The 27,266-nt window shown below is 42.6% G+C and overlaps 1 protein-coding gene across 9 annotated transcripts in view; it reads left to right on the forward strand.

The window, feature by feature from the left end:
* Positions 1 to 27,266, forward strand: part of MINPP1 (multiple inositol-polyphosphate phosphatase 1) — a 126,942-nt gene that overhangs the window by 42,171 nt on the left and 57,505 nt on the right. The window contains exons 5-6 of one of the 9 annotated variants that reach the window (XR_010412399.1): positions 5,679 to 6,414; positions 6,499 to 11,174. The exons of 4 other annotated variants lie outside the window; for them this stretch is intronic. Coding sequence is in view for 3 of the 5 variants with exons in the window: in XM_045877723.3 (XP_045733679.1) it covers positions 5,679 to 6,048; positions 6,499 to 6,573 (445 nt within the window). In the remaining 2 variants the exon portion in view is untranslated. 4 more of the 9 variants (XR_010412400.1, XM_045877723.3, XM_045877729.3 and 1 more) reach the window with 4 other exon arrangements.

The raw sequence follows: 27,266 nt of genomic DNA on the forward strand, positions 1-27,266 counted from the left end.
ATAAAGTATTCTTATCTATTTTATAAGCTTTTTCTTTACAAGATAAAATTTCTCTAAGCCAGATTTTTAATAGTCTACTTTCTGGACATTTCCAAAAAGCCATAAACCAAACCAATCAAGTGTCTTCTTACTGTATGCCCAATAAAGATTTGTGCACACACATTTATGATTGATTTACATATACTCTACGAAGGGATCCTTTTTTTCAAGTGTGGATGAAGCAAATTAGTGAATGGGTGTTTTTGTAGTGACTTTAATTGGTAGTTCAGAAATAGCTTAGGTAAGTAAGTTTAGCCTCAGTGTTTTCATCTGTGAACAGGGGATGGTAACATCCAAGTCCTAGGATAAAGCGACCATAACACTTCCCTGGAGCCACAGTGGGCCGCGTTTGCACTGTAAGACTTCCTGGGAATGCATTTGTCACCCTGCTCCAGACCCCTCTTCCTCCGCAGAGCGTGGCAAGTTCCTCCCGGGACAGGAGGGCTTGCTCTCCTGCTCGCCGTCCATGGGTGCCCCTAACACTTACACAAGTGCTAGTCTGCAAGACCCAGGAATAGCTTTTATTTGTTTTTTTGTTTTTTTCTTTCACCTTACCACCCTTCCAAAAACAAAACAAACCAGCATGGTACCTGGCACTTGGCAGGGAATGATTCGACCTTTGGCATCTAAACAAGATAACCAAATGGATCTTTGCTCCTCTTTGTTCTGTTTTGGAGAGTTGGGTGCATCTGTTTTGTGTGAGGCCCTGCTGTGTGAACACGGGCAGTACCAGGCAGCTGCTTCCTCTGAAGTTGTAAGAGCACCTGCTGTGTGTGCAAGGCACAGAGGGGAAGCATAGACAGAAATGATCACCAGGGAGACTGTGCTCATTTCTCCTTTGTACTGGGTGTTAGCTCATAAACCTAAAATATTTTTATCTGATTATTGCAGAAAATCCAACCTACAAATACTTGTAAGTTCATTATTTTCTACAGGCACTTTTGGATTTCTAAGCAAATTAGTGAACTGTTTTGGGGAAGGTAACATTAGTTTTCACCCCATAATCTGTAGTTATCCTTGTCTTAAGCTATTATTATTATATTGGGGAATTTAACCAGACCTTTAAGAATATAATTTTTTGTGTTGCCAGCTTCTGTAATAAAGATTGATCTGTATAGGAAGATAGTAGTCCTAGCATTTATTTAAAGATTAGACTTTTTCTTACTATTTGCCTAGAATTCTAAAATTAAAAATTACTTATTGAAGTATTAACATGCAGTGTTATATTAGTTTCAGGTGTACAACATATTAATTCAACAATTTTATACATTACTCAGTGCTCACCATGATAAGTGTAATCACCATCTGTCACCAAACAACATTATTACTATCTTATTGACTATATTCCTAATGTGGTATTTTTTATCTCCATGGCTTATTTATTTTGTAACTGGAAGTTTGTACCTCCTGATCCACTTTATCTGTCCCATCTATAATCCCCAGCCACCTCCCCTCTGGCAACTAACTACCAGTTTGTCTCAGTATTCAGGAGTCTGTGTTTTTATCTTTTTTTTTTCTGTTTGTTCATTTGTTTCTTAAATTTCACATATGAGTGAAATCATACAGTATCTGTCTTTGTCTGATTTATTTCACTTAGCATAATACACTCTAGGTCCATCCCTGTTGCCACAGATGGCCAGATCTCGTCCTTTTTTATGGCTGAATAATATTCCATTGTATGTATACATCACATGTACATAACACATCTTTATCCATTCATCTGTCGATGGACACTTGGGCTGCTTCCATATCTTGTCTATTGTAAATAATCCTGTGATAAACGTAAAATAAATTTTTTTAAAATTTAGATAATATCAAATGGCAGAAGACATTTATTTTTGCTGATATAGCTCTCTATGTGAATTAATATATAAACTTACTTGATTTCCCATAAAACTACTATTAAGTAATTTTAAAGCATAGTTTTCCTCAACTTTCTTCTCAAAAATAGCTGATTTTAACAATAAAGCAAGTCAAAAGGGAAAATAAAATTTATTGCTTTTTATATATAAACCTAAAGAACCTTCAGGTTTAAAACTTAAATTTGGGTCACAACGTAATTAAATTTTCTTCAGTAGCTCGGATGTAATTACTAGAACTTCTCTCATGATTTGTACATAGCCTTGTTGGTTTCTTCCCTTTCCCCCAATGTACATTTTTCTTATATGTGTGTTTGTTGTCTTGTAACTTTTTTTGGTCTTTTCTCTCTGTTTGATTGACTGTTGAGTCTAAGTATGTCTGGCTGTCTACACCACTGTCTGTCCTGCACTGTTGACACAGTACCACCAGCCCCATGTGGTTTATTCAGCACTTGAAAAGGGGGCTGGTCTGAATGGAGATGTGCTGTAAGTGTGAAGTACACACTACATTTTGAAGACTCGCTAGAAAAAAAACGTAAAGTAGTTCATTAATCATTTTGATGTAACTTGTTGAAACTAGACTATTTCGTATTGTATATTGTCTTACATCCTGTTCCCAGTTTGTTGGAGTTCCTCTGTCAGTTGGGTCTTTCTGTGAGACCACGGGGGTGTTGCTGCTGCCCTTCCTGACCTCTTGCCCATCCTGATGGATCTCGTAGACGCAGTAATGGAGCATTAGGCTGAGGGTTGTGCCTGGCTTTGGGCTTGCTTCCTCTGGTGGGAGGACTTAAAATGTAAACCAGTACAGTTGACCCTCAAACAACACAAGTTTTAACTGTGGGTTCATTTACATGTGCATTTTTTTTTAATAAATTCACAGTACTGTGTATGTATTTCCTTTCTTATGATTTTTTTAAATAACATTTTCTTTTCTCTTTATTGTAAGAATTCAGTATATAATATATAAAACATACAAAATATGTGTCCATCAACTGTTTATGTTATCAGTAAGGCTTTTAGTCAACAGCAGGCTATCAGTAGTTAAGTTTTGGGGGAGTCAGAATGTTCTACACGGGGGGCGCCTAGCTGGCCTAGTCCGTAGACGGTGCGATCAGGGTCATGAGTTCGAGCCCCACATTGGGCATGGAGCCTACTTTTTATACACAGATTTTTGCTGCACAGAGGGTTGGCGTCCCTAACCCCCTCATTGTTCAAGGGTCAACTGTATTTTTACATTACTTACTTTCTTTAATTTGTTATTACTGTTAAATTCCATTATATTTACACTATGACAGTGGTGTTGTTAGCTTTGACTTGCATATACTCAAATGCATAAAGGCAAGGCAAGTAACAAATGAGTCCACTCTTGGTTAGACAGTGTGCTGTATGTCGTCTCTGGAGTAACCCTTATTCCTGTTCAGCTGGTTATTGCTTTATTGGGAGTATATGTTGTCAGATCTTTCAGGGTCTCAGGAGGAGCGAAAAATCTGGATTTTTAAGAATCTGAAATCAGGGCGCCTGGGTGGCTCAGTTGGTTAAGCGACTGCCTTCGGCTCAGGTCATGGTCCTGGAGTCCCGGGATCGAGTCCCGCATCGGGCTCCCTGCTCGGCAGGGAGTCTGCTTCTGCCTCTGACCCTCCCCCCTCTCATGTGCTCTCTCTCATTCTCTCTGTCTCAAATAAATAAGTAAAATCTTTAAAAAAAAAAAAAAAATCTGAAATCACCCTATCTTTGTATACTGACAAATACTGCAAAATTTAAAAATAGTTATGCAGGTCAAACCAAATATAATTGTGTTCTGAATGATACTGCTTTGTAACTTTGGGCCTAAGGGGATGCTTCTAGGAAATAGAGGTTTTATTTATTTATTTATTTATTTTTAAAGATTTTATTTATTTATTTGACAGAGAGAGACACAGCGAGAGAGGGAACACAAGCAGGGGGGAGTGGGAGAGGGAGAAGCAGGCTTCCCGCCGGGCAGGGAGCCCGATGTGGGGCTCGATCCCAGGACCCTGGGGTCACTACCTGAGCTGGAGGCAGACACTTAACGACTGAGCCACCCGGGCGCCCAAAGTACAGATTTTAGATACTTTAAATGACCTAGTTAAGATACATCAGTTAAGAAGAGGGGTTTACAGTCACCTGTTGATGAATGGCTTTAAAATTTCCCTTTTAGAGAATATTAATCTCAGAATAGTGGATGATTGTATAATAGTATGGTACAGCTTCTTTGTATTTTTTGAGCATGTATTTCTAGTACTCTATATTTTTATTTTTTATAGGGATGTTTTTCTGCTCCCTATTCTTCTGTTTACTTTTCTGTTGCTCATTTTAATGTGAATTTGGTTTCCCTGAATATTTAGAAGAAGCCTCATGTCAGATTGTTTTCTAACCTCATGGACCTCTCTTTCTGGTGTTGTGTGTGTGTGCTGTTCAAAGGTCTGCTGGGTTCCTTTCTGACATTTTCTGACTCTGGTCCCCTCCCCTTATTTTTATGCCAACCTGCTTTTCCCTTGGTCTTTACTGTCCCCGTCCAGCTCAGTGTTGAGCCCGCTCCCAGCAGTTTCTCGTGTCTGTGGCTTCTGTCCTGGAATGGGGCCTTGGAGTGGCTGTTGTGAGAGTTCACAGGGGCTAGATTTCTGCAGCCACAGGAGAGGCCTGTGCTAGTCCTCTTTTGCACTCACCAAATGAATATTAGATCTCTCAGCGTGCTGTGTGGCTTCCCTCTGCGTTCTTCCACATGGACACCGATACTAATATTCAGGTCTTGAGGCTCTTGGTGATTCACTGAGAAAACTTTTCCGTACAGTTTTTTGTAAATGTTTCCCTCGGGCTTTGGACCTGCTCTCTAGTTCCGTCTGTCTTTTCTGCTGTCCTCCCAGAAAACCCAGCACTAGCTTGGTTAGTCTCATGTATGGGGTGGCAGCAAGAAGTCAGACGGTTACTTGTATTTGAATAGATTTATAAATTATGTTTAAGAACAAAGTCATATTCTTCCTCTTAAAGTTGGGGAAAGACTAAGCAGTCATTTGCTGCTGCTTATTTTAAAAAAGCCTTTACCAAAAAAAAAAAAAAAGACATAGAAAACTTGCAATTAAAGAAAGGTGACTTGGCTTGTAGTGTTGAGAGCTGTTGTACTTCCGGTGTTGTGTAAACTCTGCTCTCAACCACAAACACAGTAAAATCAGCTAGAATAGGTTGCATCCCTCCCGTTTTGTGGCTCTCTTCCAAATTCAGTGCCCAAGTCAGGTCTCGTAAAACATTGAAGGATTATATGAATTACCTTGGTTCTAACTAGGTTCTAACCAGGAAATTTACTGGTCTTAACCAGGAAATTTACTGAATATTGCTTGTCCTTATTTCCTAGATACAGATAAAATAGCATTTGAAGTTCATTCAGAAGACCTCCCTGGAATAATTGATATTGCCTGTTTGCTCAGTTTCGTTCATGGAAAAGCAATACAATTTTGAAATACATATCTGCTTCAAGTTCTTTAACCTCCTAGTAAAAACTCTCTTCTCTCTGTGAACTTAAAGAATAGCAAGTGTGCAGTGTTTTAGGTGGATTTGCAGTACCACCACAGTGATCCTGAATTTGGGACTTAACTTTGAGTATAAACAGTTCAGTTCTTTGCCACGGAGAATTTTAGCCATATTGTTGAGTTGCGTATATAAAGATTAAAAAAGATGAGAACATTGTACAGAGCTGCTCACTACCGTAGATACTATCTTCCGTGACATGGATCTATATACATATTTTTTCTCCATTTGTTTTTTAAGGTCTCAGCCCATTTCCTCTCCAGTCATCCTTCAGTTTGGTCACGCAGAGACCCTTCTTCCACTGCTCTCTCTCATGGGCTACTTCAAAGATAAGGAGCCCCTAACAGCTTACAATTACAAGGAACAATTGCATCGCAAATTCCGAAGTGGCCACATTGTGCCCTATGCCTCGAACCTAATATTCGTGCTTTACCACTGTAAAAATGCTAAGACTCCCAAGGAGGAATTCCGAGTGCAGATGCTGTTGAATGAGAAGGTGTTACCATTGGCTCACTCACAAGAAACTGCCTCCTTGTACGAGGATCTAAAGCACCACTACAAGGACATCCTTAAGAACTGTCATACCAGTGAAGAGTGCCAATTACCAAAGGTGAACAACACGTCTGATGAGCTATGAGTAACTGGAGAACGTTTTTCATTCATCGGGGAGTGATTCATAGGGAGTGATTACATGCTTGGAATAGGTGGGCAATCCACGGTTACAGAAAGCTTTCACAATACTTGAGTATTTCTGTCTTTTCACAGAAAAATGTTGAATTTCTTTTTGAATCCGGACATGGATGTGTTAAGACACTATTCTTCACTGGAGCAGCTCTCTTAGGAGAAAAAATTCTACTTAAAGAAGTAGCTGGTACTGCAAACATTTACAGAAATTAAGATCCTATTTATTTAAGAAGTCTCACACTGAGATAGAATATGATTTCAAAATGATACTTGAAAGTGCTGGACTCACAACGTATGTCATTTGGATGATCATTAACTTGACGGGACTAAGCGTAGGAACTTCCAGTTGTGATGCCTTTCTCCGTCTTTCCCTCAGGTGGCAGTTCTGGTATCGTCGGTCTTCATCAGAAATAGTGTGGGGCCCGGGACTGTTGCTCTGGAAGAAAGCTGACCTCTCTCTAGTTAAGAATTTGAAACAGTATTAAGAAACAGAGTGCGATTTTCAAAGGACACCTTCACTGAAGGAAGACAAAAAGTATAATAAAATAGATATTTTTGTTAATAGTATTTATAAAGTATTTGAACACTTTTTCAATAATTCCTTTTAACCTCCTAGTAGATCTTGCAAGGCCTTTCCTAAATTATTATCCTACCTGTTTTACATTTATAACAGTGCAAGGACAAAGAGGACCATTAGCAACAAGGAAGACAGATAGAATCAGAGTTTCTTAAACCCATTGCTTCGCAGTTTTTTCCATTCTATCACTTTGCTTCTATTTTTATATTTTGCTATTATGTGAAATGTATCTTTTGGTTATTGCTTTTCCATTCTTCTTTTTTTTTTTTTCCCCCTAAGTAAAGACTTTATCCTGATAGCTTAGTTTCACAGATCTGAACCCATTTCAAAGAGATACTTCTGAGTTTTGTCAAATGCCGTGAAAGTGTTTGCTATAATAATAAACAGAATTCTTGTGACTTTACTCTCAGGTCTTTTCTGCTGTGTTGATACACCATCAGTAATTGATGGTGAAAGGTTGGAACTTTGAGCAGCTTTGACAAAATCAGGCACCACAAGGCAATTTTCTTCCATTAGAAATTTCCTCAAGTAAATTTCCACTTCTTTAAGAAAAATGGAAGTACATTTTATTAAAAATCTAAATAAGAAATCTCACAACTACATTTTGAAATTATAAAAGATGCATACCTCATCTGTTGATCATTGACCTTCAAATGAATTGCGTCCATAAAATAGGTCATTAGCTGGGACATACTGCTGATGCACCCATACACTGCTGATCGTTCCTGCAACGGGCTGTTGTTATCTTACTTTTTCTTTTTCTTTTTAATTTGTAAATGGCCGGAGAAGAAGAGAATGATATAACAAGCATTCATGTGCATCATTCTGTTTCATCAGAATAACATTGTAACGTGTGACTTAGATCCAAGTAAGAACAGTTGAGGTCTTTTTTGTGTTCTGTGCCTCGAGGTAACCACTGACATAAAATTCAGTATTCACCATTCCATTGCATGCTTGACTCTGGAAACTTGCAGTATTGTGGGGATTTTTAAATTTTCTGTAAAATAACCATTCTTGAATATCTTATTATTCTTGAATGAGTGATTTATTTTAACTGCTGTGTTTTCTTTTCAGGACTTTTCTTGATCCAGATTATTTGTCACAGATTAATATTGTCAGTTCGTCAATACTTGTTGAATACTTTTTATGAACATTAGACTCAGTCTATAGGTGTATAAAATTGAATGAACCTTGTTCTTTCAAGGGGGTTATCTCAGAAGACCTTAAAACAAATTTACTTGGTGTCTGACACATTGACTGAATAATTTTTGATTCACAAACTTCTCCTAGACTATGAAAGTTTTATAGGAAGTATTTAATTTTATTGTTAAAATAGGACCATATAATCATCTTGATAGTATTTCAGGATGGAGGGCAAGTGTGGTCCATTTTTGCTATACTACAGAGATTGTGTTATTATTCGGGTGCTATTATTCCCATTTAGGATATGCCTGAAACTGAAGAATTTCATGATAAAAACTAGAGGTCTTCTCTAGGATAGGATATATAAAAAGTTAAACATCAAAAAATCATCTTTGGCTAACAAGAGTTCATTCAGACTAGGTGACCAAATCACTCAGTTAAGCCAAACTTAAATGACTATTGGTTCTGACATTTTCATCACTTAATAAACAGCCTATCGACATTAGCCATTTTTCTGTCTAATCTACAATTTGATGTGTGCAGTGCATTGTACTCACTTTTTTATAGTCATGTTCTCATTTTGAAGTTTCTGCTCTCCAGTACATAATCATTCACTTGATACTAATTTTGTATATAGTCTTGATCATAATTTTAACACTGAAAGCAAAACTCCACTTGTAAAGAAAAAAGAGCTGGGTTTTTTTTCCAGGCATAATCAACTTTTATATCTTTATTAGATTGCTTTCCTTTTGTAAACCACAGAACTGATACATGCCCTTAAATACTTGGGAGTCACGTACAACCAAACCAGAACATATTTCTCTAAGATGGGTATTTCATGTGGTGTTCATTAGTGATCCTTGGAATTCGGACTGTCTTCTGCCAAATGGAAGATGAAAATAAATATTCGCATTACCATACAATTTGCCTGTATTTAGCTGTCCTGAACTTACTTCCCAGCATTACTGTGTTTTCTCCTGGTAATTGTCTCTCACTCCCTTAGCATTTCCTTCCACTCACCTCAAAGCCGAGTCCACTCTTAAGCACCTTCACATCAATCTGTTAAGCTGTTTTTATTGTGTGTGTGTGTGTAGTTGGTATTTTTGAGGAAATTCCACAAGCACCCCCCCCGCCCCCCCCGCCATGTCATGTTCTTCTGGTTAAAAGACTTGTAGTTTGAGCTTCCTATCTGGCAACCTGGGAAGAGGTTAACCTTTAGAGCTTTAACAGTTTGGGCCGCCTGGCTGGCTCAGTCCATGGAACGTGTGACTCCTGATCTCGGGATCGTGAGTTCTAGTCCCATGTTGGGCATAGAGTTTACCTAAAAAACAAACAAACACAAAAACAAAAAAAAACCCTGTCATTACTGAAGTAATACATTTTAAGATAGAAGGATTCTTCATTTTTATTCTAAAACTGGTCTCAATTCAGCAACTTCCATGTACTATGCCCAGATTCTAAGCCATTATTTAGACCCAAGCCATTCATGTACACCCTTTTGTTTGATGAACTGGGAGAACAAATATTTGTTCATTAAAATGATGGCCTTCTAAACTAAATAACACTCCTAGTATAACGAGAAAATGCTGTTAGAGTATTGTACATGATTTCTGAAATAGCTAATACGGAAAAATTAAGCTGGGATGAAAATCTGTAGATGATCTCTGCTTTTTTCATTAGAGTTCATCCTGCCAAACTTGGTTCTGATTGTCTTTGGACCAAACATGAACAATATGGGTGCTTTGGGAAACTTTTTCAACAAATACTCTGTAAAACAAAACTCCAGTTTCGATATAAATTATACAACTATATACTGGTGAAATATGTCTTTGGATACATCCAGATGAGGCAGTTCTATGTAATTGTTCAGAAGCGTTCTTCCTTGGTGATAGGAAGGACACTAGTTTTTGCTCTTCTCCTGAGAGACCAGCATTAGTCTCTTTTCCTTACAATTTCTGTCCTTGCCCTTGCCTTCCTGAGGAGGTGCGAACCCTAGTCTCGGTGTGGGACAAGAGGGTGCTCTTCCCGTCTGCGGCATTTCTCCCTGAAACTTGCTGTCGCTCTTTGTGTTGGGGAGATGAGGAGGAGAGCCCGGTTTTCTAGCTTGACTGTTCTGTAGTCTCCTTAACCCACCCTGAGTTCTGTCCTCGGTGGGTAAAAAAGCAATTGGGCTTCACAGCTTTTCTCGCTACTGCCCTGCTGATGACTGAGGAGAGATTGAGCGTTTAGGGGCAGAGGATTGAAGGAATGAATGAGAAACCATCCCCTGCCTTTTCCTTGCTGAGAGAGAACCAGGCCACAAAACTCCCAGGCACGGATAGGGAACCAGAAGCAGCTGGGATCTTGCAAGAGCCGGCTCGCAGGTCTTCAGGTCTTTGTCATGCAGGAAATGGAGAGAAGCAGCCCGCGCTGCGGAACTCTTTCAGACGGGTGGTGCTGATTTTTGCCTCAGTCACCAGCTGGAGGGAGATTAAGTAGTACTTTCTTTTCAAGTCTAGCTGTTCTCAGTCTCACTCTTGAAAAAATAGAAGCCTAGCCAGACTTCCCTCCAGCCTGTGGGCCCTATATAAGCTTCAGAGAACTGTTTTTTGTTTGTTTGTTTGTTTTAACAGGACTAAAAATTCTGGTTATGGGGACGCCTGGGTGGCTCAGTCAGTGAAGCGTCTGCCTTCGGCTCAGGTCATGATCCCAGGGTTCTGGGATCGAGTCCCACGTCGAGCTCCTTCTTCTCCCTCTCCCTCTGCCCCTTCCTTGTGCTCATGCTCTCTCTCTCAAATAAATAAAAATAAAATATTTTAAAAATAAAAATAAAAGCTCTGGCTGTTAAGGATGTTACAAGCACCACTGTAGATAAAAAGCCATGCATTTGTTAGTATTTGCCCAAACATGGATTTGTCATGTCTCGTCTTTGGAGAAAAGCCATCTCCTGTTACAAAGTCATAATGTAACAAGATACTTGATAATGTACCTGGTGTTAACTAGGTTCCCTATAAAATCATGTGTAAAATAGTCATTGCCATTGGGTAAGGGAAATGTCTACGCCTACCGTGTACTATAGAAGGTGTTTCATCTCAATTACGGACTGTGAAGTCGGTACTGTGAAACCCATTTTACAGATGAAGAAATGAGGTTGAGAGTGAAAGTGCCTTTTTTTTTTTAACACTTCAAGCTCTATTCAGATGTGTTTGTTCTATCAGTGATAAAGTGGAATTTTGACCTAGTTCATATGGGGCACTCTGGGTATGCATATTGTCTGAGTAATGCACTCTGATGATAAACTACATAAATCTCTTGACTCTGCTCACCGGTGCAATAAAAATGCTTCCATCCTTTGTCCTTCTCTGTAGCCATGGGCTGTAGCAGCTGAGGTCAAGAAGTTGCATGCTCATCAGGAACAAAAGGGAGGGCGCCTGGGTGGCTCAGATGGTTAAGCGTCTGCCTTCGGCTCAGGTCATGATCCCAGGGTCCTGGGATGGAGTCCCACATCGGGCTCCCGGCTCAGCGGGGAGCCTGCTTCTCCCTCTGACCCTCGCCCCTCTCATGCTGTTTCTCTCTCGCCCGCTCTCTAAAAAAATAAATAAAATCTTTAAAAAAAAAAAAAAAGGAACAAAAGGGAGACAAAGTGTCATCCAAGTTTTTCACATAACCTTTCCCAAGACAAATCACTTCCTTCTATCTCCCCAGGCCCAGCTGCCTGCACCACGCACCTGATGTAAAGGCTGTCCGAGTTAACCAGGAGGGGCACGTTAATTGCTTGTGGTATTGACAAACCATCCCTTAGAATTGCATTTGTAGTATTTCAAAGCACAGCACAATTCAGACCGTGCTGGAGATTCTAGATCGTTTCAGCTCCAAGATAATGGGAACGATAGTTATAACGTGTGCTTACTCTCCCTTCCATTCCTTCATTCAGTAAAGCAGCCACTTCTATGGGCTCTTAGAGCCTCACTCCCATAACTCACCCCTTGAGTCCATAAAGCCAGGCTCATTGAGCACACCGCAGTGGCGTCTGACAGATGACCCACCAGATCTCCATGATGATTTCTAAGGGGGGGGTGAAAAAGGCAAGAGTTTACTGCGAGTTGAGTATGCTACGCCATATCCATGATCTCTGTCCCACGCCGTCATATAAATGTTCCATTTTGATTCCCATTGCAATGACAATGAGAGTTATAGCATACACCGCATGACTACCCAGTTTTTTTATGTCCGTAGAGTCCCGCTGCATACTAGGCATTGCTAGAAAGTATTTCCTAATCTGAGGCCCTGAACACAAAAACTTGATCTCCCGGGGATGACCACTTGAAGCGTAGCCTGCAGACCAGCAGTGTTTGGCATTGTCTGAGAGTTTGTGCACTGATGAGTGGGATTTTCCTATACATCTGCTGCTAATTCATTTTCCTGAACCTTGGCTACGGAAGCAGGGGATGCAGGGGGTGGAGTTGGTCGGACAGGCTGTCCCTTGCCCTTTGTGAGCTGTCCTGACTCAGTTCCAGGCCCCATTTTCGTCTGGACCTTCTCCTTCCTTTACGCTTTACATTCCTGTTCTCCTTGGTATGGATTTTTATTCCCAGGATGTTCTCCTCTAAGCGGGGCCATGTCCTAGAAGGGAGTGTCAACAGGGGAGGTTTGAGGGTTCACAGGGCCCCTGCTCAGCCCCTTTCAGTGCTGAAGGTAACCCAGCGACAGTCTGGCTGCTGTGGGATATCGGCCCCCTGTGCTTTCAGTGAGTAATCATGGGTGATTCCAGGGTTCCCCCCTTCCATCAGCTGCCCCATGGCTTCCCATAAAGGTGACGCTCATACGGTATGGGCCTTGGGTGGTTTGTCCCACCGTCTCACTTTGGGGAACTCTTGGGGATACTTCACCAACTTGTGTTGTAGATGTTGTCTGTGGGGTGTTTGGTCTTATAATTTTTGCTGCTCTGTGTTTATGGGAGGTGATGGGTTGGGGAAAGTTAAAAAATTATGCCATCATTTGGCATCTTCTCAGATTCTTTCCACGTCTTTTATAGGGTCACCACCATTCCTGTCTCTTCTTTTTTGAAGTACTTGTTCACATACTTTGCCCAAAAGTGGGTTGCTTCCATTTACTGAGATGTGTAAGGAAGGGTTCTTTACGTAATCTGGATACAGATTCCTTATCAGATGAATGTTTTGCAAATATTTTCTTCTGGTCTGTGGCTTCTTTCGATCAACACTATGTTGTGAGGTTTATTGGTGTTGTTTCATGAGTTGTGGTTCATTAACTCTCATTGTACTATATTAATAGTTCATGAATATACCATAATTTGCCCATTCATCTCTTGATAGACATTAGTGTATTTCAAGTTTCTGGCTACTAGTATGGTGCTGTTATTAGTGTTCTTGTGCCTTTGGGGAACATACATATGCATTTCTAAATCTGTATACAATTCCATTAGGAGTGGAATTACTAGGTCATAGCGTGTGCATGCATTAGGGTTTGGTACTCACTGCTAAACATTTTTCCAAAGAAGTTGTACCAATTCACACTCCTGACGACAGTATGTGGAAGTGGCATTTGGCTGACATTCTACTTGGTTTTACCTGTCTTTTTTTCTTTAACCATTTTTGTAGTGTGTTATTTCATTGTGGTTTTCATTTGAATTTCTTAGATAATTAATGAAATTGAGCACCCTTCCAAATGGCCATTACACATCTTCTTTCGTGACATGTGTGTTTGAATCTTCCCCCCTTTTTCTGTTGGATTGTTTGCCCTTTTCTTGTGTTGATCTGTAGGTTCTGATAGCTTTTAGGGTTTTCTCTCTATCTTTGATATTCTGAAGTATAAGTGTGGAATTGTCTTTGTTCTGTATGAGAGGGTAGACCTCAAAGCTCATGTCTTTTCCCAGCTCTGGAAACGTCTTGATTTTTCTTTCTTTAAATATTATTTCTCTGCCATTTCTTCCATTCCCGTCTACTGGAACTCCTATTAGATGTGTGGGGGATCCTTTCCATCTCTTCACCTGTAAATTGATCCCCGAACCTCTTCATTGCTTTCTATATTTTTTTAACCCTTTGTCTCTCTATACTGCTTTTTTATTCATTTATTTTTTAGAGAGGGAAAGAGGGGGAGGGGCATAGGGAGAGGGAGAGAGAGAATCATAAGCAGACTCCATGCCCAGCAGAGCTGATGTGGGGCTTGATCTCACAACCCTGAGATCATGACCTGAGCTGAAATCAAGAGTCTGATGCTTAACCAACTGAGCCACCCAGGCATCCCTCTCAATACTGCTTTCTGAGTAATGTTCTTACTACTACAATCTGGTGAGGGGTGAGGTGGTTTTGTTTTGTTTTGTTTTTAATTCATGACTACTCTTTAAAAACTTTAGTGATTACTTAAAAATAATTTCCAATGCTTCTAATGGGTTGTTTTTCATATCCACCTGTTTTATTTCTGTGTTTTATCTTTTTTTGTTCTCTTAAAACTGAAGGTTAATCTTCAGTTTATCTCTTTGGTCATTCTGAACATTTATTTTAAGTCTTTGTCAGCTTGTAGCGTAAAATTAATTTTCATTTCATCCTGAATGAATTCATGTTCACATTGTTGATTTTACTTATTTGTTTTTCTTTTCCTAGCACTGGATTTCTTTTTGGAAATGTGTTTGGCACACTTGTTTGGCATAGAAGTTGTGTGTGTTTATGCCTGCTTTTTCTCCTTCTCTTCTTTCAGTCTTTCTGTCCACACCTCAAGTTGCTGCAACGGAGATTCCCAGTCCCAAAGCACATCTTATAACAATATTTGGGGGTGTGCTGTATCACTGAGCCACTCCTGGTCCTCAGCATTGTCCTCCTGATTCCCAAGGCGCATTGCCCCCTGACCCCCTGTTGGCCGCTTCCTCTTAGGCCATGTCTCCTGAGAGTGGATGTGCAGCAGTTTATTTCATCCTTTGAAACCCCAGACCCTGGTTTCAAGCAGTAAATCACTAATCTCTCATCCCATTTGGAACGTTTTTAGTCCCTGTTAAATTTCGGAGGTTGTGGGCCCCATCACCTCTGCTGCTTCCTGGTGGGGAGCAGCAGCCCCTCTCCCTGCTCCATGCTACTCTTCTCTTCCAGTTCATGGGATATGTAGTCTGTGTTTGAGGCCTTCCCGTCTTGTCTTTTTTTAATACCGTATTATTATTTGAGCAGACGAGGTATGTCAAAGTAAGGACCTACTTACTGACCATCTTGACCAGAAATCCAATTACTGTGTATGTTTTTAATATTGGTGGCTACTTTGAAACGTGAGGAAAATTATCGAACTTCTCTGGACCTTGCTTTATTCATCTGTAAAACAAGGCTTTTGGACCGAGGCCCTTAAAGTCCATTTTACTTCTGAATTCTGTAGTTTATGTAACCTATAGCCTATGATTGTGTCCACGTTCACTCGGACCATTTGTAGTAGGGTGGACTTAGAACCCATGGCTTCTGCCTCCTGGCTGAAGAGTTGTTGCTGCCCTGATTCCAAACAGAAGACCGGATAAGGTTCCAAAAGTAGAACCTCTCTGATGCAGAAGTTGATTTTAATGCAAAGAGTGAAGGGTGGCCACCGAGAAAGAAGCTTTTTAGCGTGGTTATTACAATCTCAGAAACCTGGAAGCAGTCATCAGGGTGAGCACCATGTCTGGAGCAGAGGTAGGTGGAAGAGGGCGATTGGGGAATGGGTGCCTCTTAGGCCGTAAAAACAGTCACAGCTACCACACCATCAAGGAAGTAGGGCCTGGCCAAAAGTACCTGTGGCTGTTCATCTACTGACTAGACAAAGTTTTTAGAAGCCACAAAAACGTGAAACTTTCCAAAAACTGATGACATTTTTTAGCCAATTCAAGAAATCCAGGCTCTGGTTCTGCCATGCTAGCAGCTAGTTGGTAGAGTAGCTGAAGGCCCAGGTCTGTGGACAGTGGGAAGGCTGTGTTGTGTTTGGGGACAAAACCAAGGCACTAGACTGAAGTTCAGCCCCTGGGGTCTCCTGTGATCTCTGCCACTAAGTAGCAGTGTGACCTGCTACCTTCGCGTCTCACCTGCTTGTCCTCCTCTGGAAAATGAAGAGAGAGACTATGTTAGTGATAGACCAAGCAAGAAAACACGTGTACTGGGAGATCGGGGCGCGAGAGGGGGAGGGGTCCTTTGAATTCTGTCCTTTGTTTGTTAAGCACAAAGGGTCCTGGTCAACCAAATTAGTTCAATTTTGAAACCCCGGAAGTAAAAAATATAAGAAGATGTTACTAGAAGTTGGTTTAATTATTAAAGGTGGTGAGGGTAAGTGGTTGGGAATTCCGAGGAATAACTGTAAAGGCTCCATTGGCGTTACCAGTGATCTGGGGTTGACTTGGAAAGGAAGCATCTGGTGGGGCATCTTGTTGTTGTCTCTAGCACTTGGGCCTCTGTTCTGCTCACCACGCCTGAGTGGATTATGACTGCCCTCAGCTAATCAAGCTAAACTCTTCCCGCTTGTGATGTAAAGCAAGCACATCATTTCCCAAAGCCAACAAGTACAGGCTTTCTCCAGTCCAGACCAAATGCTAGTTTTCTCCTTTCGGCCAAAGGACAGTCCAGCGACAGGAATGTAGGGTCCACGATTACTCGGGACTGAGGGGGAGCACTGAGGTTTGAGTTACACAAGAAAAGAGGCTTCATGAGAGCAGTCCTCACCGGGGTCAGCAGGACCCCTGCTTTCTGAGCTCAGAACGTGAAACCAGAGGAAACAGCCAAAAACGTCGGTCTCTTGATGCCTTCTGTGACTTGCTAGCTCCGGAAGCTTAAACCTCCCTTCTGCCCACTCTTGTCCCCTCTCTCACACCCTGTCCCCAGCAAAGCCATTGACAAGGGAAGGAGTTAAGCTCTGAGAGTAGAGTAGTTTGAAGGGCATGGGGTCAAGGGCCTCTTTATCTCTGTAACTAGTTGACTTCTAAACGAGGGGGTGGGGGTGGTGAGGGGGCTTTGGCATCTGGGACAAGTGCCTACCATATCATAGGGACTCAATAAAATACACGTTGAATGAACTGAGCGAGTTAACCTTCTGAGCCAGGTGTGGTGGTTGAACTGGACTCTTCTGACTTTTCCTCTGCTGGGGCTAATCGAGACCAGGAGTCCTGGGGCTCACGCTCACCCTTGAAAGGAGGAAGCCTGGAGCAGCTGAGGGCTAGGTGAGGGACACATGCTCTTCTGAATGTGTTGCTTCTTCGCTGACTCGCACTCCTTTTTCTGGGCTGTTACTGTGGTTGGATCCAGAGAAACCTGGCTTTGGGCTTTGGGAGGGGAAGGGACACAGGAGGTCCTTTGCTCCGAGGCCACAGGCCTGCCTCTGGCCACGTGGAAGGGATCTTCCACACAGGCCAGCTCGGCTCACTGCAGTCTACAGGTGGGGGTCAGGCCAAGGTCTTACAACAGCATTTGCTTGGCCTTGTTTTTTGTGCTTTGGTTTCTGTTTCCCTCAAGAACCTAAGGCGGGAAGGGGGCCAAGGAGAAGGAAGGGGAAGGAGAGAGGCATTTGAAAGCCTGAGTCCCTGTGTAAATATGACCTACATTGTTCATGAAAATCTGTCTGGAGGGAGCTGTGGTCTGAAGCCGAAACATCATCCACATGCACACCAGCTTCCTGTTCCACTGATCTCAGGCATGCCGACGGGCAAAGAGAAGAGCCAGAGGGACTGAGGGGTTGTGTCTGCACGGTGCTAGCCTGCGACAAAGTCACTCACCCACAGTCTCACCCTCACGATAGCCCATGAGGGAGATAGCATTATTATTGGTATTTTCAGATGAGGAAAGTGAGCCTCAGAGAGAGGTGCCTTGTCCAAGGTCAGGGAGACAGATCCCAGCAGTGGCCCCGGTGCCCTCACCCGTGGTAGGTGCCCCCCTCCCATCCCCCGTGCACACAGCTGCCAACAGTGTGCCCGCCACGGCCCAGCCTTGCCGATGCACAACAACACACCGTCCACACCGCATGCTTGATATGTACGACTCCACCAGGAGACACACTTCCTTGTGACTTACAGTTGTGTCCTGGACGTGGAGTGACAAACCGCACTGCGTCAGTCATTTCCCAGAACGAGAGAATGAATTCGTTGTTTCTCTGCGTGGGTCCTTCATACATTCGTGCTTCCGCCAAAGCAGAGTTGCCGCTTAGGTCTGTTTGTCTTCATAGAAATTATCAGAATCTGAGTTTGTCGGTCATTCCTCAAACACTGACTAGTTTAAATAGCTCCTTTTTGTAGCATCTACGTGTCATTTTGGGAAGGGCATGGGCCCGTAATTATTCTTATCTGGAATATTTCAGCAAAAGAGCTACAGAACTGTGGTTGGACAACTGAAGGCCCGAGGGGGTGGGGGTGTTTCTGTTCTCAGTGAAATAATGCTTTATTGGCACTAACGTGAGGTCACTTCGGGATGACGAGCAGGTCAGCCAAGGGACAAAAAGACTGTATTTCTTTTCAGTAATCTAATTGGGTGCCCTTGGAAATCACTAGGTCTGTGCACAGAGGAGGAAGGACACAGAGAAGCCCTGTATTCACTAGAATTACCATCCACTTTTAGGTGATTAAAAAAAAAAAGTCTGGAATATATTCAAGGAAGTACTTCAAGGGATAACATCCTTCTCTGCCAAGCACATGTATCTTTAGCATATAAAATGACTTCGTTTTTCACATAAAATTGACTTTTTTTTTTTTTTTAAGATTTTATTTATTTATGTGACAGAGAGAGAGACAGCGAGAGAGGGAACACAAGCAGGGGGAGTGGGAGAGGGAGAAGCAGGCTTCCCGCCGAGCAGGGAGCCCGACGCGGGGCTCGATCCCAGGACCCTGGGATCATGACCTGAGCTGAAGGCAGACGCTTAATGACTGAGCCACCCAGGCGCCCCTAAAATTGACTTTTTAAAATGACTGGCTTGGGGGCGCCTGGGTGACTCAGTCGTTAAGCGTCTGCCTTCAGCTCAGGTCATGATCCCAGGGTCCTGGGATCGAGCCCCGCGTCGGGCTCCCTGCTCGGCGGGAAGCCTGCTTCTCCCTCTCCCACTCCCCCTGCTTGTGTTCCCTCTCTCGCTGTCTCTCTCTCTGTCACATAAATAAATAAAATCTTTTAAAAAAAGAAATGAGTGGCTTGACCTTTGCTGAGCTAGAAAGGTGAGGCTCAAATTCTCTTCTTCCCCCTCCTTCCCATCCATTATTTATGGATGTTAATTAAGGCTGATTCATTCTTAGATAGTTGTGCAATAACAACTCACATGAGTGTCAAAGGTCACAGTAAAATGGGGCCATGAAAAGAAATGTCATGGGGAGAGTTGTTCCCAAGTTCAGTAGTAAGAGATTTTGGCTTCCTTGCCATTGTTTCTCGTGTCGTTCTCTGATGACACTTTTTAAAGAGAGCCAGGAGACCCATTGTTTCCCAGTTGGTCCCATACACATTGTAAGAGTTCATCTAAATCTAATGCCCAGGGGCATCTGGCTGGCTCAGTTGGTTGAGCGACCAACTCTTGGTTTCCGCTCAGGTCATGAACTCAAGGCTGTGAGATGGAGCCCCGCATGGGGCTCCGCGCTCAACGGGGAGTCTGCTTGAGATTCTCTCCCTGTCCCTCGGCTACTCCCCCTGCGCACACACACTCTCTCTCTGTAAAATAAATAAATCTTAAAAAAAAAAAAAAAAGTAAATAAATCTGATGCCCAGAAGCTGTGCTTCATCCTCCAGGCACGTCTGAGCATTTCCTGAGGCTCTGCCCCCATGCGGGGCCCTGGAGAAATGACAGAGACCCTATCTCAGGAACTGCTGGTCTTCTGAAGGAGACAGACCCTGGAGAGGCTCCTTGTTGTACGAGTGCTAAAAGGGAGGCACAGAGTGCTCAGCTCTCCCTGGGATGGCCGGAGAAGCTTCCTTGAGAAGGTGACCCCTGGGCTGAGCTGTGAGGGCCCAGCAGCACCCACCTGGTGGGAAGGGGCAGGTGCTGCCAAAAGGCTCAGCAGAGTTATGCTGAGGGAACTACAAGAGCATGTCTATTAATCTCACAGTTATAAAATGTGAATACTCTTTTTTTTTTTTTAAGATTTTATTTATTTATTTGAGAGAGAGAAAGTGTGTGTGAGAGAGAGAGCACAAGCAGAGGGTAGGGGCAGAGGGAGAGGGAGAAGCAGGCTCCCCGTGGAGCAGGGAGCCCGATGCAGGGCTCTATCCCAGGACCTTGAGAGCATGACCTGAGCCGAAGGCAGATGCTTAACGGCTGAGCCACCGAGGCACCCCCAAAACGTGAATACTTTTGATGTTGGTCTGAACAAAACAGTCATAGCAATTACTGGTTTTCCTGAGAAGCATGAACACAGGGTCTTTGTGTTTAGGCGGATCTAGCTTCACATCCTGATTCCACCATGTACGGACTGTAATTGGAGGCTCTGGTGTATCTCTCTCTCTGAGCCTCAGTTTCCTTATTTGTAAGATTAGCATAATACGTCCTTGGTGGGTGGGCTTTAGGGGTTACAAGAGATGGCATATGTATAGAACTACGACAATGATGAGTAGGATTGCTAGAATTGGTAAATAAAAATACAGGATACCAGTTAAATTGGAATTTCATAAAACAACAATTTTTGAGCATAAGTATATCCCAAATATTGCATGGGACATACTCATACTCAAGAATTACTTGTTGTTTATCTGAAATTTAAACTTAACTGGGCATCCTATATTATTTTATCTAATATAATAAACTCTCATCATAAATGAACTGTAACTCAGTAAGTTATTGGCATCATGAGTATTTTTTTTTTTAAATTCTGGGAAGTACTGACTTGGAGTAAGCAGGAATTTTGGATTCTACATGATATGTGGGTGTGGATGTACATATGTGTGGATGTATATACATGGGGGTGGAAAAGTATTAATGTAAGGAACTCAAAAGCTTCTTTGGGACTTATGAACATATGAAGAATCTTTTTTCAAGTTGGTTAACAACAACAACAACAACAACAAAATCAAGATGTTCCTAAGAACCATTTAAAGTCTAAAGTCCGGTCTAATATCCACGCCAACAGATCTGACTTTTGGCACTTTACACCCTTGCACTTCTTAGGAAACTGGAATGCTATAGCTGTTGACCTTTTTTCAAGGCATAAAGATAGTTCCCAGGCCCTTACGGGGTCGGACTCTACATTTATGGCCTCTTTCTCCTAATCGCACTGCCAGGTCTTGGTGTCCTTGCCTAATGAGAGGACAGAGCCCAGCCAGCCAGCTGAAAGAGCAGAGTCTAGCCCTTCACGGGATGCCTAACTTAAGCCAGCAGCTCTGGGGAGGGGCTCCAAAGGGGATCAGATAAGCCCCTGCCCTCTAAGAATTTATAATGATGCTATTGAGTCTGGAAAAGGAAAGAAAGATCATCGTTACATGGAGTCACCTCTGGTAAGTAATGTCTGTTGTGGGCAGGCGAGGTTGGCTTCCTTCTCCCCAGAGCCCAGCCAGGCCCTGACACACAGTAGAGGCCTCGTAAACATTTCATGGGGAAACGAGTCGGTGTGGGCCGGATTCCCTAAGGACAGTCTCATGAAACAGCTGAGTCTGAAATGGGCCTTAAAGGAAGAAGATCTTGCTGAGCAGAAAATTGTCTTCATCATCATTGTGGCAGCCTCCATGTGCTATGAACCAAACACTGAGCGAAGTAATGTGTGTAAACTCCGCTAGGACGTTTCCAGTACCCTTTAAAAGGTTAGGTCCACATGGCCCCAAAGCCCATTTTTCTTGTGCTAATCAGCTTGAATATTTCCTTTTCAGGGAGGCCTTCCCTGACCATCCTATCAAGGAGCATTCCTTCTTGTTGTTCTCTCTCTCATCCCCCTATTCCTTCATAGCATTTATGACCACTGAATATGAATTTATTCATTATTTTTGGTCTGCCTCTCTACAGTTCATGAGGGCAGGAGACACATCTGTGTTCTCACTGCTGTGTTCCCAGCACCCACCAGGCAACTCATTTCCTGGCACTTAGTGGACCCTCAGTAAATATTTATTGAACAAGTACATCATCTGCACAGAATCATCTCCTCAGCCAAACAAACAAACAAACAAAACCACAACACCTAAAAACAAAAAAATAACCATAGCTGACAAGGACTTGCCCCAGAGTTCCCAGATCCAAATATCCATGGTGAGCCCAGGCATCTTTTTCTTTAAAAAAAATTCTGTGTGTGAATCTAATGCATAGCTGAAGATGAGGGTTTCATGGAGGACATGCCACTGTAAGAAGGTATGTGGACCCATGCTAAAATCTCATGGATGAAGTGTCCTTTATGCAGTCTTTCACATAAAGCTTTCTAGAACCTTCTCTAAGAAACACGATGACCAGGGCCTTTCCTCAGTATAAACTTGTTTCTATGGGGTGTTTCTAATCACCCATCATGTTCTCGCCAACTTTATTTTATTTTAATTCCAGTAGAGTTGACATACAGTGTTTTATTCGTTTCAGGTGTACAATGTAGTGACTCAGCAGTTCTGTACATTCCTCAGTGCTCATCATAACAAGTGTGCTCTTCATCCCCATCACCTGTTTCCCCCAACCCCCCACCACCACTCCCCTCTGGCGACCATCAGTGTGTTCTCTGTAGGGAAGAGTCTGTTTCTTGGTTTTTCTCTCTTGCTCTCTTTATTTCCTTTGCTCTTGTTCTTTCCAACTTTAAATGTGAGACAATACCACCATAAGCAACAGATATGTTTGAATTAAAATGTATTTTCCATGATGCTCAACCTCATTCCAAGTAAGAGACATGGAAGTTATAACTACTGATATCACTTCTCATCTGTCAGGTGTCGAAAATGCAAAAGTTTGACAATGCATTTTATTGGCAAGGGAAACAAGCCACTCAGATACATTCCTGGTGGAAGGCAAACCAACCTAGCAGAGGGAAATTTGTCAGTATCTGCAATATCACATATGCACGTACCCTTTGTCCCAGCACGCCGCTTCTAGGAATCCATCCCAGGGGTACACTGGCAAAATATAATGATGCTATTGAGTCTGGAACTCAGGATTTTCATTGCAGCATCATTTGTAATAGCAAAAGAGAAGAACTAGCCCAAATGTCTATCAGTAGGGGATTGGTTGTATTCAGCCTGTGGTATGCACACATGACGGTCTATGTAGCCATTAAAAAAAAAATGGGGAAGCCATCTTATGTACTGGTATGAAGTAATCTCCAGGGTAGCATTTTTTTTTTTTTAATTTATTTGACAGAGAGAGACACAGCAAGAGAGGGAACACAAGCAGGAGGAGTGGGAGAGGGAGAAGCAGGCTTCCCACTGAGCAGGGAGCCCAATGCGGGGCTCGATCCCAGGACCCTGGGATCATGACCTGAGCCGAAGGCAGACGCTTAACAACTGAGCCACCCAGGCACTCCCTCCAGGGTAGCATTTTAAGCAGAAAAAAACAGTGCAGATCTTTATAGTATGATACTTTTTGTGTAAAAAGCAGAGGGAAATATGAATATCTGTAGGCATTTGTTCATGTTTTTTAAAATAATGGAAAGATAGGGGCACCTGGGTGGCTCAGTCAGTTAAGGGTCTGACTTTGGCTCAGGTCATGATGCAAGAGTCCTGGGACTGAGCCCCACTTAGAGCTCCCTGCTCAGCAGGGAGTCTGCTTCTCCCACTGCCTCTGCTCCTCCCCCCGTTAGTGCTCTCTATCTCGCTGTCTGTCTCAAATGAATAAAATCTTAAAAAAAAAAAACACTGGAAAGATAAACCTAAAACTAATAAAAATAATTAGCTATGAGGAAGGGAAACCAGGCTTTTCTAAATATACCTCATTTAAAATTTTTATTTGTGATGAGGTAAATATTATAATTTAAAAACAAAATTAAGTCAAAAAGAAAAATACATGATCTCTAAAATTCAAAAACAAATACAAAAGAAAACCTAATTAGGTATTAAGGTGGTGACATATTTACACTGAGAAGAATAATTTCACACTAATTTAAAACACAGTATTTTGGGGCACCTGGCTGGCTCAGTCAGTAGAGTGTGTGACACTCGATCTCGGGTCATGAGTTCAAGCCCCATGTTGGGTGTAGAGCTTATGTTAAAAAAAAAAAGAAAGAAAAGAACATAAAAAAATCCATAATACCTTAGGAAATATTCTAAGGGCAAAAATAATTTTAAAGAAACTTAATGTATAGCCAGTAGTCTTACTGTTAGTGGTTATATTGGTTTTTCAACATTTGATATTATTTTTTATTTATATGATTTATCCTGTTGTCAGGAATCAAATCTTTTAGCCTAAAAAGGCTGCAAATAGAAAATAAAAGATAGTAAGTAAAATCTTTGCAATCTTAAATTTGAATTGAAATTATTAGCATGAACGTGATTTACTTCTGTCAAAAACACACAGTTACTACCTCTGTCCACTGGGGCCTAAGAACAATGTAGTGAAGACCAGTTTGTGTTCTCCAAATGCCATTTCCCACCAGAAGGAACCAGGGCACATTGGAGGAGTGGCTGATCCCTGGTCTGGGGCAGGAACCTACAAGATGAGGCTAGGATATCTTTTGTGCCCATGGCAAGTCTCAGGCATCTCAGACTGATGGGGTCCTATCAACAGGACCAATAACAACCTGGAGGGGCTCCTAACTGGCCAGAGATGAGACCACTTGGGGAGCATCGAAAGTAATAGCTGCCATCAAGTAAAGCATACTGAATATAGAAAACTCTGCGTTCATAATGATCCTTAAAACGAGAAATCCAAACGTCTGACACAAACCATTCACCACTGAAGGCAGCGAGCACATTAATATCTTACTCTGAAAACTGGTCATGAAAAGAAAGAATTAAAATTCACCCGGCCTTGCACAGACTTATTTGTGGAATGGCCACACACACCTTGAACTGCCTGTTTGTGGAATTTTTAAAAGAAGATTTATTTATTTATTTTTAAAGATTTTATTTATTTTTGCGAGAGAGAGAGAGAGAGAGAGAGAGAGAGAGAGAGAGCACGAGTGGGGGGAGGGGCAGAGGGAGAAGCAGACTCCCCGCTGAGCGGGGAGCCCGATGCAGGATTCTATCCCAGGACCCTGAGATCATGACCTGAGCCAAAACCAAGAGTCAGACACCCAACTGACTGCGCCACCCAGGTGCCCCTGGAATTCTTGTACACTCGACAGAAACTCTCGTGTGTTTAACTCCCTTTCTTGGGGTTTCTGTTATGTACACCCAAACTTAATTGTAGCTGAGGCCACGTGTATAAATGAAACACTACATTTTCTTGACTGATGAAGTTGCTTTCCTCCCACATGGCTGGAACTCCTTCAGTCTTTGCTCACCGTACAGTTCCCTCCGCCAGTACTTAGTTGCGATAATAATTATAATGAGGGGTGCATAATTTCAGCTCTGAAGAGGAGCTGGACAGACTCTTGGTTCACAGCAAAGAAACAGATACAATGACTGTGGGAGCCTTTCCATTCTGAAGCTGTCCGGAGGAGAAATAAAGAATATTTTAAGGATGATGGGGAGGAGAAGAGAAAGATGGTAGTGGAAATTTTGTGGAAGAGTGACTTTTGTGCAGAAGTAGGTGAAAGCACCTGGGGTTTCAACCTCATGTTCCACTAATATGTGGTCAAGGGGTGCTCCAGGCCAAGCCCTGGGCTAGAGATGCACACTGCGTGTTACCTGATTTAATCACCACTAAGGTAACCTCGGGTCTTCATTTCGCTGTGCAGTTCCCCTTCCTTCATCAAACTGTTATGTTGGCATTTTCCCATTTTATCACCACTTCTCTCTGGAGGTGCCAGTGAAAAGTTAAGAGGGCCAGAGGCGCAACCACAGAGGCCCGTTGCCCTAGGCAGAACGATGGAACCACAAAGACGGCTGGGTTCTGATCACAAACCTGCCGGGCTGGAAGGCAAAGAGGAATGAAGGTTGCAGACAGAATTAAGGTCGCTAATCAGCTGACTTCAAGAGAGAGGGAGTAGGCCCAATATAACCCCCAGGGCCCTTCGATCTGGGAGAGGGAGGCAGAAGAGAAGGTCAGGGCGAGCCACATGTAAGGACCCGGCCAGGCTGTTGCTAGCTTCAAAGGTGGAAGGGGGGCCAAGTTCCAAGGGCTGTGGGTGGCCTCTGGGAGCTGGCAAGGGAAGGAAAAGAGGCCCTCCTCTAAAGCCCCCAGAAGGGAGTGCAGACCTGGGGACGCCGTGCCCTTAGCCCCGTGAGACCCATTTCAGACTTCTGGTCTCCAGAACTGTAAGAGCATAAGTCTGAGTGGTTTAAGCCACCAAGGTTGTGCTTATTTGTTGTAGCAGCAAAAATGGACGAATACACGTATTTATGGCCACAGACTGAACCTCCAGTGTGAAGGTGTCCCGGCGCATGAACTGCCAACAGCATTGGTGGGAGGCCTTTCTTTGCAGAGCACAAAGGAAAGGGGTGAACGGGTCAAAGGAGTCTAAGAAGTTACCCAGGATAATCGGGTGTAACTTGAGCCCTAGCGTCAGGATGTGCTTTGACAAGGAATCACTGCAGCACGTCCAACTTGGACCCTTTGTTCTTTCTATAGCCCTCCTTCCTATCAGTGGCCTCAATCTCTGTGTGAGAGGTAAGGAACACATTTCACTTTATGGCTACATTTTTCCCCTGTATGTGGAACACCTCCAAAAAAATTTGAAACTAAAAAAGAAAAAAAAAAATTTAACAGGTTATGTCTAGGTGTTTATCTTTTTTTTCATTTGCGGGTAATAGGATGGGCTCTTGGATTCCACGTACCGTGGTCTATTTTCTTATCAGGAAAGTTTTCTCCTCTTGTTAATATCCTGCTTACATTTAATCCTGGCTTGTGTTTTTGGGAGAGCTATTATCTTCTTGTTGGGTTCTCCAGTCTCTGCCCTACATATTTATCACATTATCACCTCTCACTTTTCCCCTTCCTTCTCCCCCTTGAGTTCAGCGTGTTCTCCACTCCCATGCACATACAGACCCACGTCCGTCAGACGCGCTGTCCCCTGGGTCCCCAGAGCCACAGATTGAAGAGAACAGATAATTCAGGGGACAGCTGGGTCACTCTGAAGGTAGCAACACAGGGTTCACACTTGGGCCTGGTGAGGAAAGCCAATGCCAGGGGGAGGCTTGATTAATGAAAAAGCACACTAAGCATGGATCCTGAATTAGCTGGTAGGAGATCTTTGAGGCTGACAACAATGAAAAAATAAGCAGATGAAAAACACATAGAAGAGAATAGGTTATCTGTTTTTTGTTATGCTTTCCTTTTCTCCAGCTTATTCTCCAAATCACTGGCCTGGTTCCCTTTCCTGTTGATGTGTGGCCAATTGTGTGGCTGTATTTCTAACTTTTTTTTTTTTTTCTTAACTGTGGTCCCATTATCTCTTGATTTCTGATTCCTTCTTTTTTTTTTTTTTTTTAAAGATTTTATTTGACAGAGAGAGACAGCGAGAGAGGGAACACAAA

The sequence above is a fragment of the Mirounga angustirostris genome, unplaced genomic scaffold (assembly GCF_029215605.1).
Source record: "Mirounga angustirostris isolate CCGP_5_RB_7025 unplaced genomic scaffold, mMirAng1.0.hap1 SCAF_6, whole genome shotgun sequence".
Classification (NCBI taxonomy): domain Eukaryota; kingdom Metazoa; phylum Chordata; class Mammalia; order Carnivora; family Phocidae; genus Mirounga; species Mirounga angustirostris.